The 11634-nt window shown below is 45.2% G+C and overlaps 2 protein-coding genes across 3 annotated transcripts in view; one reads left to right on the top strand and one right to left on the bottom strand.

Annotated features, from left to right (window-relative positions):
- THBS4 (thrombospondin 4) overlaps nt 1-1317 on the bottom strand; it is a 42588-nt gene extending 41271 nt beyond the window's left edge. For both annotated transcript variants that reach the window (XM_074568893.1, XM_074568892.1), the window contains exon 1: nt 1161-1317. In XM_074568893.1, coding sequence (XP_074424994.1) covers nt 1161-1251 — 91 coding nt within the window. In that variant the 5' untranslated portion in view covers nt 1252-1317. The remainder of the gene's footprint in view (nt 1-1160) is intronic.
- A 4754-nt stretch (nt 1318-6071) lies between these two features.
- The window catches only part of MTX3 (metaxin 3), a 9493-nt gene continuing 3930 nt past the window's right edge, over nt 6072-11634 (top strand). Inside the window, exons 1-6 of the mRNA XM_074568861.1 lie at nt 6072-6247; nt 6818-6887; nt 8447-8523; nt 10140-10232; nt 11283-11465; nt 11613-11632. Of these exons, the coding sequence (XP_074424962.1) occupies nt 6167-6247; nt 6818-6887; nt 8447-8523; nt 10140-10232; nt 11283-11465; nt 11613-11632 (524 nt within the window). The 5' untranslated portion in view covers nt 6072-6166. The remainder of the gene's footprint in view (nt 6248-6817; nt 6888-8446; nt 8524-10139; nt 10233-11282; nt 11466-11612; nt 11633-11634) is intronic.

The following is an 11634-nucleotide window of genomic DNA, read 5'->3' on the forward strand; positions in this document are numbered from 1 at the left end:
TCAGCGGCACATCAGAGGCTGGAGCTCAAAATAAAAGACCCTTTCTTTCCCTTAATTCTGCTGCCATGTCACATCCGCCTTCTGAGACTCTCCAAGGTTCTCTTCCAGTCACAGTGAATCATAATAACCGTAAATGTAAACACTGCTCCACCACTGTTCAGCACTTTTCATGATAATTAATGATGGCTTAGACACCTGGAGTGAAACTCTACCCCTGCTGGAATGATTTCTGACTGTAAGAAGGTGAAAATTTCATGTGTTGAGAGTGGGGTCTTTCACTGGCCACTGTCCCTAACACACTGGAAATTTGCCTCTATTTTTTAAAATATGGCAATACCCTACTTCTCAATATGAGAATTTTCTGAAGTGTTTTTACATCAAGAAGGACTTTAATAAAGGCTTTTGGAAATGCACCTAAATTAATCTGATTGGCTGTCTTTTAGACCTGCTTCACTTAACTAAGGAATAACCAATTAAAGTATCAAACATTATTTCGTAAGACAATGGAGGGGGTTAAAAACGCAGAGAGAACCAGAAGCAGCTTTAAGGCTCCTGGAGTGGCACCAAGTTACACTAACTGCTGCACTCAGTGGCTGAACTGGTTCCAGTCACAAGCCGCTACTGGAAAGTGATACCACTCACTTTATACATGCTGTAAAAGCAGCTCCCGACTTACTACGTGCATAATACTGCCAAAGTAATGCTGGATTTAGAAGGTACCTGTTTTCTTATGCACTTTATGAGATTTTTCACAATGAGTTTTCACAGCTTTGCAATTTGCTTCTCATTTATCAGAACCTGTAACTCAAAAAATGCTCTTCAGACGTTCAACACACCTCCGAGCACCCATATAAAACCAGGCCACTTTTTGATGATTTTGGGGAGGTGGGGGGGCGATGGAGCGGCTATGCCATGACCTCCTCCAGTTCCCACCGCGACCCCGGCGTAGCAAAACACGGGTGAGTGCTCCCGCGGGACCGGGGCGGCTCCGTGGCCATTTCCAGCTCCGGCTCCCCTCGCACCTGCGGAGCTGGCGCCTCCCCAGCCCCGCTGCGCTGCCCTCCCGGCGGAGGGGATGGGGCTCTGCAAAGCCGAACCCGCCTCGAGTAGAAGAAGGGAAAGAAAAGTTTTCCAGACCGAGGGGAGCAGGGTACCCTTACCTCGGGGTGCGGGGGGGGCGGCGCGGCCGGGGCAGAGCTGCAGGGCGAGCGGCAGGAGCAGCAGCAGGGCGGCGCCGTGCTCCCACCCCATGGCGGCCACAGGCCGGGCAGGGCGGCGGAGGACGGCGCGCCTCTCTGTTCCGCGCCCCACCGTTTAACGGGGGCGGCCCCGGTGCGGGGAGGGAGTGCGGCAGGACGGCAGGCCATTGGCCCGGGCTGCCCCGGCCCCGGCGGCGGGCGGGGGCCGCGCCGTGCCGTCGGGGGGCCGAGGTGTGGGGTGGGAGGGAAGGGGCCCGAGCGGGGAAGGACCCACGGCGTGGGTTAGGGGCTCCGAGCCCGGGCAGAGTCGGAGATCTCGGCGAGGTCCAGCCAAAGCTGCACCTGTCGGGGGATCGCGGCTGGAGCCGGCCCTGCGAGGAGCCCTGGAACGTGTTTCACAGCACTGAATTAAAAACGGGTGGGGATGCTCCGGTGTGAGGGCTTGGGCGCGGTAGGAGCTTAACTCAGCTGCTTTTCCTAACCAAAGCGTCTTGCCAAAAGGGGTCGTGCAGATTGTAAACTGGGGCAAACTGGGTTTTTAGAGGACTCTGACTGGCAAAGCAAGGAGCGTATCGTCTGCTCCTCTCTTTCATTAGAGAGCTCGGGAGCATCGCAACAGCTCAAACTGATGGATTGAGGCTACTGAAAAAGGTTACTTGTCTTAACAAACCCCCAAACCTGATGGCTTAACTGAAGTCAGTTTAGAAAAAATAATGTGCTCTCAACTACAACAATTTTCAGTATTGTGTGTGGCCCCAGGATGTCATTATCCCATTGTTTCTCCTCTACTCCAGAACATTCCAGCTTCTGTGTTGCTGATGTTAAGAAAGCAGGGGAGAAAGGGAGCAAGCCCCTTTGGGGCTGAACAGCTGCGCAGCCAGTTTCCCCCATGCCACAGGAAACCACTCACCAGGCCACCCCCCTGCCCTGTTCCTTCTGCTCGCCAAAGAAGGATCTCCCACAGGACACTGTGGCAGGAGAAGAGCTGCGAGGCACTTCTCCCGCTCAGGAGGTGACAGCACGTGGTGGGCTTCCCAACTGGCTGCACAGCCCTCTTTGGCCTGTGCCTCTCTGCATGCCTCAGTCCTGCGGAGGAACTGCTGTCACCCCAGAAGAAACCCAGGATGCCCTGGCTGCCCCCCTCGCAGCTTGCTACCCAGCACGCAGCTGGAATCGCTGGAGCTGTCTGGTATTATTCACATCATAAAAAGACGGGCAACAACGGGAGGGAAATTTTATGTTAGGTCCGCAAAGTAGTGTTGATTAATGTTCAGTCATGTCAGGCTTGGCGTATCCAGCTAATGAGCACAGAAGAGAGCAGCCCTCAGGGGGCTCATTTTGTGCCAGGCAAGACACAGCAGGCTGCAGAGCTAGGGCTGCGAAGGCTCTGCCCCAGCGGCTCTGACACCACACGAAGCACCGGAGCGGGCTCCTCTCCAACACAGGCCCGGTGGGATTCTCAAATACCTTAGCTGGTCAATGTTCATATACCCTTTAGTTGCCCTCCCTACATGGCATATATCCTATAAGACACCCTACTACTCAGCTTGTTTCTGTGTCAGTGTTGACCCATTCCTTTAGTTGCTCATTTATTCTGCTGCCCATTGCCAGGCTGGAGGGTCCTTCCCCACATCCAAGCGTGTCCCAGCAGAGCGCTATTCCTCCTTCTTACCCCGCTGCTTTTTTGTATATGTCTCTGCACAACAAGAAACTTCTTGGCTTCACTCCCACCATCCTCGCCCCTGCAGTGGCAAGCGGCAGGATGACGTGGTGGTGCTTCAGCAGCCTGGCAGAGAGCTGCACAGTGGCATGAGGAAAACAGAGCATGAGGTGCAGGGTGCTATGGAGCAGGGAGAAAGAGGGATGCTAAGAAGGAGCAGAGCAGGAGGCAAGGACATGGAACAAAAAAAGGAAGAAGGAAGGAATTACAGTAGCACAAGCTCCCTAGAAATAAGTCTCAGTCCAGATTCATCACCAGCCTAAAGCATGGAGACAGCACAGACACTGCAGCAGTGCTGGTGTTCCTCTACTATCTAGAGCAGAAGCCCTTCATCACCAAAGAGCATTCTTTGAAAACACAGACTTAAATGCCTGACACAAAAACATCACGAAGGTCTGTAAAATCATCACAGTTCCATATTAAAGTATTCAGTGACTATAGCACACACACAAAAAAAGGGATAAAAGGATAGTAAAGTTTTGCTTACACATATCTAAGGGAACACTATCAATTATTTACAAACATTTGTTATGTAAATTTTTTGAGTTTATCAAAACATACAAAATGTTTTCTTGAAAAAGTCCCTTATCTGTCAAAAATATTTATGAAATAGTTCTAACTTATCATTTTTCACTTCTGATTTAGCTACAGAGGAGTCTCTTGCACTGATACTGATTCACCCTATGGGAGAAGGATCTTGTTTGTAGCCTTGTATACTCATTAGTATTAGATTTGTGAGGGCCATATTCAGTTTTTGCTCTGCATCTGTTTATTATTCATACTTATTCACTGAGAATGCCTGTGGAAGCAATATTTGTCAAATAGAGCATGCTGCAGAATGCAATATAATAGAAGGGAACCAGTCCACAATGTATATAAACAGAAGCTTAAGTCCATGTTTAGATGAACTTAGCCAGTACACATAAAGGTCACTGCAATTTTCTGTGCTGATTTTTATTATTGGAGTATGTTACAGACTGAAGGGGATTTTGTGCTCAAGCACAACCTTCTTTAAGGGGTTTTCACAAAGTATAAAGATTTTCTGCTGTTAGAAGGGGGCTATTTGACCTTCTAATTGTCATTGTCAAAAAAAAAAAATGGAATACTAGCTATTGCCTTTTCACTCTTGTGTATCCTCTGAAGTACAAACTCCAGCTTAACTTACTGGAGGCTAATATCTTGGTTAAGAATCAAAACACGGTTATTGTACACTGTGTTTTCAAGAAATTTTCATAAAGCCGGTAACATTTTGTAAGGAAGTGTCTTACAGAAATGTATGACTGTAATTTTTTATACAGGATCTGCAAGTAAACCTCAACCATTAAAATATTTGTCCTGCTTGCTTTACATAAATCAATAAAATTCCAAGCATGAGGAATACAGAGAAGCTGCCAGCATTATAGATTTTGCCTTACAGAAGTGTCTGTGACTTGTTCGAATTCCAAGTAATGGGGTAGGGGAAGCAGCAAGGAATCCCTGCTGCTTAATTCAGCTTTCATATTTTACTCCTAATATGCATCAGGACACGCACTGTTTTTATGGAATTATATGGGTGATTAAAAATCAGGATTCGTGGGCAATTAAAATATAGAAATCTTAATGCAAGTGAAGCACCAACTCTAAACCACATCTTTCCATGTTTATGTCGACACTTCTGTGTTTGATCCTGCCACGTGTTCATAAAAATTTTGTAGAACATAAGGTTTCAAACATGGGTTTCAGAAGAAGTTTTGCTTTTTCAGAAACACAAATTGAAGCCACACTTTTTCAAGTCAAGGCATATATGCGTTCTCAATGCACCTATTTCCTTTTCATTTACACTAATAGGAATTCCACCCAGGCAACCAAGAGGAAAAAGTTCCTGAAGAGCTTTTGGATGGGGGAGGGAAGAGGCAGGTTGCCTTTTTTTCCATCTTTGCTCAGGGCTCCACAACAGCACAGAGATTAATTGGGCCCTAAGGCAATGCAAAGAAAGTTTACTCTCCTATTTACCTCCCTCAGCCTTCTTGCAGCCTTCCTTAAGAACAGACATAAGCTGGCTCATACTCCTTATAGAAACAAATGTTTAAGATGAGAGTTGTTAGGAGCCACCCTTGCCTCCAGAGCTTGCACATCTTGGTGAGGCAATCGCTCGGCGAAGAGGCCAAAGCAAGTACCTGGACAGAATGACTAGAAGGTAGCTGGTCCCTGTAGGAAAAAACAGAGAGCAAAAGCGTCCTTAAGAATATACACGTTATGTACCTCTTTACAGGGAGAAATGAAACGTAGTCATTAAAAAAACATAAAAATAAAAATTTGTTACTGTTAACATTGCCAGTGGTGTGTTTTTTCTGAGGAAAAAAAAAGGTACATGGTTCTTCTTCCATGTTCCTCATAAACTTGAGAAGAATGATCTCAGATCAGTGTCATAGATTTTTATCATGATGCTTTCTGACACAAATTTCATGCAGATCTGACACCACGGATCTTTGCGGGAGGGCGTGGGGGAGGACACATGGAGCTTTGCCCTTCTCATCTCTTTATGCATAGAAGACCTGAATAAGGGTGGTCAGTGCTTTTGTTTGGTTTTCTGTTTTGGTTTGGGGTTTTTTTGTTTGTTTGTTTTTTCAAGTCAGCCTGTTATATTTTTTCCTTGTGTGGGAAGGATGGAAACATTTTACTTGGCTTAGTATTTAGATGTACCATGGCACATCTGCTGGCACGTCTGCATGAATGCTGAAACGAAACAACTGACAACTTGATGCCCTTAAAGGCCTACAGTACAAAACCCCACACCGAATGGGTTAGCACTGGTAAGGTTAGAACTGGCACCGTCTGACCAGCATTCCTTACTTTTGAAGCCAAATTGCTGACGACTGCTCTCCACCTTGGATCGAAAGCCACATTTTATTTTTTTTCTCCTGTGGAAAGTCACAGCTCCGTGTATGACAACAGAGCCGGGGGCGTTAGGGTTCAGCGACGCGGCGGCCTAACCCGCCCTGTTTCACAAGTACGGCGCCTGAGGGCGGGCGGCCTTTCCTCACCAGGCAACAGCTTCAGGCCCCTTCCCCTCAGCGACGCCTCGCTCCCGGGCAGCCCTGGCAGCGGATCCGCGGAAGGGCAAGACACCCTTACACGGTCCCGGGGAACGGAGCCGGCCCCTCCCGCCGCCTTCTCCCTTCCCGAGGGGCGGCCGGGGGCGCTCGGGCGCCGCCATGCGAGGGCAGCAGCGCCGCGCTATCCGGGCCGGCGCGGAACGGCGGACAAGATGGCGGCTCCCATGGAGCTGAGCTGCTGGGGAGGCGATTGGGGGCTGCCCTCCCTGCACCCGGAGTCTCTAACCGTCATGGTAACGGCCGCCACCCGCCCTCGGGGGAAGGGAGGGAGGGCTCCCCGGGGTTTGCCTGGCTCTTCCCCGCGGGAGAGGCGGCGCCGCCGCCGCGGGGCGCGCCCGCCCTTGTCGCCCTGAGGCGCCGGGCCGGTGCCGGGCGAGGGGCGCACCGCCGCCGCCGCCGCGCTGGGCCCGGGGTGGGAGGCGGCGGCGGCTGGGGCCGCGGCGGGGCCTGTCCTGGCGGGGCGGCGCGACCCCCGGCTCTTTTCCCGACAGTGAGCCGCCTGGCCGCCGAGCGGGGGGTCCCTCCCTCGCCTCCGCAGCCGTGGGCCGGGCCGCTGCCCTTGCTGAGGGCGTCGTGCCTTCGCGGGGCTGCCGGGCCTCGGCCTCGGCGGGCGGCTTGTCCTAGAAACACCATCAGGGCACTGAAGACCGACTAAAAGCAAAGGCGCCGGCAGGCGCATTTGCTTTTAGTCGGTCTTCAGTGCCCGAAGCTGTTTAAAACAACTTTTAAAAGTGCTGTCTTACGCTTTCTGTCCACATAGTGACTGGATTTTCCCCCCCTCTGTCCCCCAATCTTTATTGCAGGCTTATGCCAAATTTTCTGGTGCTCCCTTGATAGTGAATACGATAAGTAACTCTTGGAGAGCTCCGAAAGGTACTGTCTTCATGTTTTTTTTGTATTCTTCTCATCATAGCCGCGTTATAAATGCGGGTTCCAGTTTCTCTGTTTGCGTTGGTTCTGCGTTCATGAGTGTAACCCACCCCACTGAAGGCTTCCTGCTTTCTCGATACGTCGATAAATGACTTTACAGGATCAAGCGTGATGAATTTGTGGGAACAAAATAATGGGACCCGTAAATAAAGTGCCTCAAAGGACACTTTATTAAAATATGTGTGGGTGAAGCAGCGGACAGTCAATAAAGCTGTGGTGCCAAGCGTTTCTGTCAGGTAGTCTAAACTGATGCTGTAGCAAAAGCAAATTTTTAAGCTTTTTGCACTTTGTGTATGTATAATGATAGTAACTAGACTTGTGCATGGAAATAGTGTTTAATTATATGTGATTTAATGGGCTGGTACAGTTTGAAGTGGAGTGTGAGTCTCAGAGAATATAACTTGGACCAGCAGGGATGTTTAGTACTGTGCTGAGTTAAAGGGCTTGACTAACAGCATTCTTGCCAGAGAAGCTGATGATAACGTATCAGAGAGGACTTTTTCATGTTGGATACTTCTAATCATTGCTTATCTGTTTGCTCAGCATTTAAGTTATTGTCTTGGTGTATTCCAGAGAGGTAAAATCACTGTAGTGTTAAAGCACTCTTTACACAAGTCATTTACATTTACTCCATCATCAGTTTAGGCATTACTGTATCCATGCAGAAGTTGTGCCTTTGACTCTTGCTTTTCAGTGTATTGTTTTGTGTTAGCAGAAAATACCGAGAACTAGGTGGCTGTACTTGCCGAAAGTTCACTGCCTTTCTTCACAGTCAAAGTACATAAAATCCGTACAAAAAAAAATTCCAAGTAGTAAGTGTTGCTGATAATTGATACTTTAATAGTATTTAGCAGCATAGTTGTGTTAGGCTCATTGTGGCAATTATGTTGCAAACATAATATAAGATAGCCCCTGTTACAGAGTTTACACTCTACAGTCATTGATCTAGCAATCTGATGAGTAAAGGCTGACCAGTACACTTCTGGCAGAGGGGAAATACTTTTTTCTGTAACAGTTCATAGTTATGCAGTGGTAGCTTGGGCAGTATTTGTAGCAAGGCTATAGAAAACAGGTGGTTAAAATGGATTTGGAGGGGAAGGGCAGGGAAAAATTGGAGTAGAAGGAAGGAGAGGCCCAGAGGTGAATGAGTTGAGAGGGCAGTTGGACTGGGTTGGAATTTTTGTCTTAAGATGAATGTCTGAAATCCAGGCAAGTGGCCTGGTTCTCAAAGTATCATAAATCTAGCAGAAGACATTTGCTTCAGTCTGATTTGATGTGAGCCCTTTTTAATGTACTGTTATTAGTGAAGGCCACAATACATTAAATGTATTTGTGACCTTGGTGGAACTCCCCTGCTATGTAAAACATAGTTTATGCATACATGGTTGGAAGATCAGAGCATGCTATGGAGAAAAGGAAAGTAAATGAAGCCACTGATAGCTTTCTAATTATGTTAGAACTCATCCATATAAATTGTTGACTATATTATTTATGCCTTCTAGGAGAGGTACCAGTCCTGATATCAGAAGACATTGTTATTTCTCAGCCAGCAAAAATACTAAACTTCTTAAGAAAGCAGGTAGGTCTCTTTCAAAAGATTTGTCTTCTCTGCCTTGTAGTGACTCTACATGTCCCTTGTATATGTTGATAGAGGCTTACCAAAACTTGGAACTCAGGTCAGACCCAGTGCTTTCCTGTTTTTCATACATGTATGAGAATTGCAAAATACTGGATAGCAGATTGCTGTTTGAAAGTTTGATTGTTAGTTATGTGAAAGATTTTAAAAATAGGCAGGAGAAAACTGTTCATTGAAAAGGACAACAAACTAGCCTTAATTGAGCAGTTTCTCATTGAACACCCTGCTCTTAATTATAACATTTTTAACGTCATTATGGCTTTGCAGACCTTGAATATCACAGTTTGGGACATGTGGTTTTAACTGCTTAAATGGGTAGTCATCTCCTAGTGCTCTTTTTTTTTTGAAGGATAATATATACAACATTCTTTTTAATCTTTCTATAGCTAGTAGCGTAAAAATGTCTGCAAGCATTTCTTGATGCACATGATGTTATTGTGTAGTCAACTCTCGCTTGCTTTTTGCAGATCTCTTAATGTTTTATTCACAAAGAATAAAGCTATACTATTTCTTCTTTTCATAAAGTACAAAGATGTCTAATAAAGCATGCCAGCATCTTTTTATTTCTAAGATGGTCCTCCAACCCACTATTCTGCCTTTACATTAGAAATTCAGTTCCTGCCTAGTCGAGAAGATTATCTGATGAATGCCATGTTAGTGAAACTTCAGATCTTTGGGGGGAGAAAAACAGAATCTGAAAACTGTACATTTGGGATGGGATTTTAGACCCTTCTTTTAAAATTCAGACGTTTCATAGCCATTTGAATACCAAAGATTCCTTAATGTTGGGAAAGAAAACCCTCTTTGAGTTAAAGTATAACAATAATATGCTTTCTTTTCAGGTATCTAAGGGTCAGCACTGACCCTTTGTTTCTAGATTCATAAAGCAAATCTCTTCCCCCCCAAAAAAAAATTATCAGCCTTTTTAATATATCTTAAAAGGGTCCAGGGTCAGAATTAAAAGCTCAGTCAGCGGTAACTGCATTAATTTAGCTGTGCATTTGGTCCCTTATATTAGCATCCATTTTCTAAACTTTTAGAATGGTACTTAAAAGCAAAAGATGGGAATGCTTGACTTTTTTTTATGCTTACACCAGCTTAAGTGCCAGATGTTTTTTCAAAAATGAAGATGGGGACTTGCTAGAGGTTTGCTACATCCCCAAGTAGTGAAAAATTGCCTCTGTATCACTGGGCAGTTGCTTGGAAAGCAATGGGAAGGAAACACAATGCTCTCTTTGGAGAGAGAGGGAAGGGGCCATCTGTCACTCTGATTGGCCAATCTGGCCAAAACCATGACAAAGAGTTATTTTGGGAATAGGGGGAGCCCAAAAATCTAAGAATGGAAAAGTGGAAAAGGGAGAAGAAAGGAGGCTTAACATAGCTGGCCTGAAGAAGTAAATTCTAGTGAGCACATGCTTTCTGTCCCCAGAAATGCTGTTATATTTACTAACTTGATAGCTGTTAAGTTTGAATCAACTTCGGGTTACATTGATCACCTTTTTGGAAAGTTCTGTGTACCGCTATTTGTAGTTCGTATTTTAATTTTTTTTAATTCATAGAAATATAATGCTGATTATGAATTGTCTGCAAAACAAGGAGCTGATACACTGGCATATATTGCACTGCTTGAAGAGAAACTGCTTCCTGCTCTGGTAAATATTGAGAAATACTTCATAATGGTCATAATTTTTGGCAGTGAATGCTACAGGAGGTGCTCAATGGGAGGGACTTTAAAGTCGCTTAGCCATAGACTTGGCTTGAATGTGTTTGCCTTTTTAGTCCAATTTTGGAAATACCGCCTAGCAACTTTTGAAAGGAAAGAAGTGTATGTTTGTGGGGTGTGAAGTAATAATAATTCATGAAAGACATTTTAAAAGGGCACCTATGAATGTTTTTTCTTTTAGATGCTTTTTGGGAAACAGCATCCTGAAAACAGCTTATTGTGGCTGTTTTTTGTTTCATTTGATTTTTTTGAAAAAGCTTTGAGTAAGATGTGGTATGTCAGATATGTGGTGCACAACTGCAGAAGCCTTTTGAACTGTTTGGTTGGAACTTTTGAGAAATTAAAATACCCATCTGTAGTTTCATTTTTCAGTTCTAAATAACATGTAGCCGCATGCCCTCACTAATTTAGTGTAAGTATAGTAGAGCTATAAAAATCCCCAGACATTGAATCTCTCAAATGGCTTTCACTTCAGTTTGTACAGGAAAAAATATTCTGACCAGATGATATCATAGGCTAGCCTTGTCAGCTGACTCGCAAGGTTTCGCATTCATGATTTCATAATATATTTTGTTTTAAGATTTATATAAAATTTCACAAAAAAAATCTAGAAAGTTCAAACCTGATCCTGTACGCCTGCCTTTTTTTTTTCTAATGTATTTTCTATGTACAGTGTGTGTGTATAAATGTGTGTGTGTATATATATACGTAAACATGAGTGTGTATGTAATTTTATGCACATGCGTATAGGTCTGTGTAATATCTTTGTTGTTTTTCTTTATATGGAAGGTAGCTGTTGCCTTAATTATATACTCATACACTCAAAGGATTAGTATCATCCTTTCTGGAGCCTCATTGCCTTAAATTATAATAATTCCTGGTGCTTCTGCTTCTCTGATAAGATCTTACACAAAACTTTTAAGAGATGTCTACTATCCTTACTCAAATTCTAGTCATATTTTTCCTTGTGTTGATACAGCTGCACACTTTCTGGGTTGAGGCTGAAAATTACTGCAGCGTGACAAAGCCATGGTTTGCCTCAAGGATTCCCTTCCCCCTGAGTTTGTATCTGCCTGGAAAGATGTCCAGGGAAGCACTGAACAGGATCTTGCTGACCAGGGGAGGACCTCCGCCTTACAGTCTCACTGAAGTGGAAGCACAGGTATGTGTTGTGTAGTAAAGAATTTGTAAGTTGCTGCTGTCAAAGACCAGAACTGAAACAGCCTAGCACAGTGTCAAATGATGAACGATGCTGTGCATACCAGCCTTGCCACACCTAGGGCTCTTAGACAGTCTTGTGTCTCATCAGATATACAGGGATGCCAAGGAGT

Source organism: Larus michahellis, chromosome Z (genome assembly GCF_964199755.1).
Source record: "Larus michahellis chromosome Z, bLarMic1.1, whole genome shotgun sequence".
Lineage (NCBI taxonomy): Eukaryota > Metazoa > Chordata > Aves > Charadriiformes > Laridae > Larus > Larus michahellis.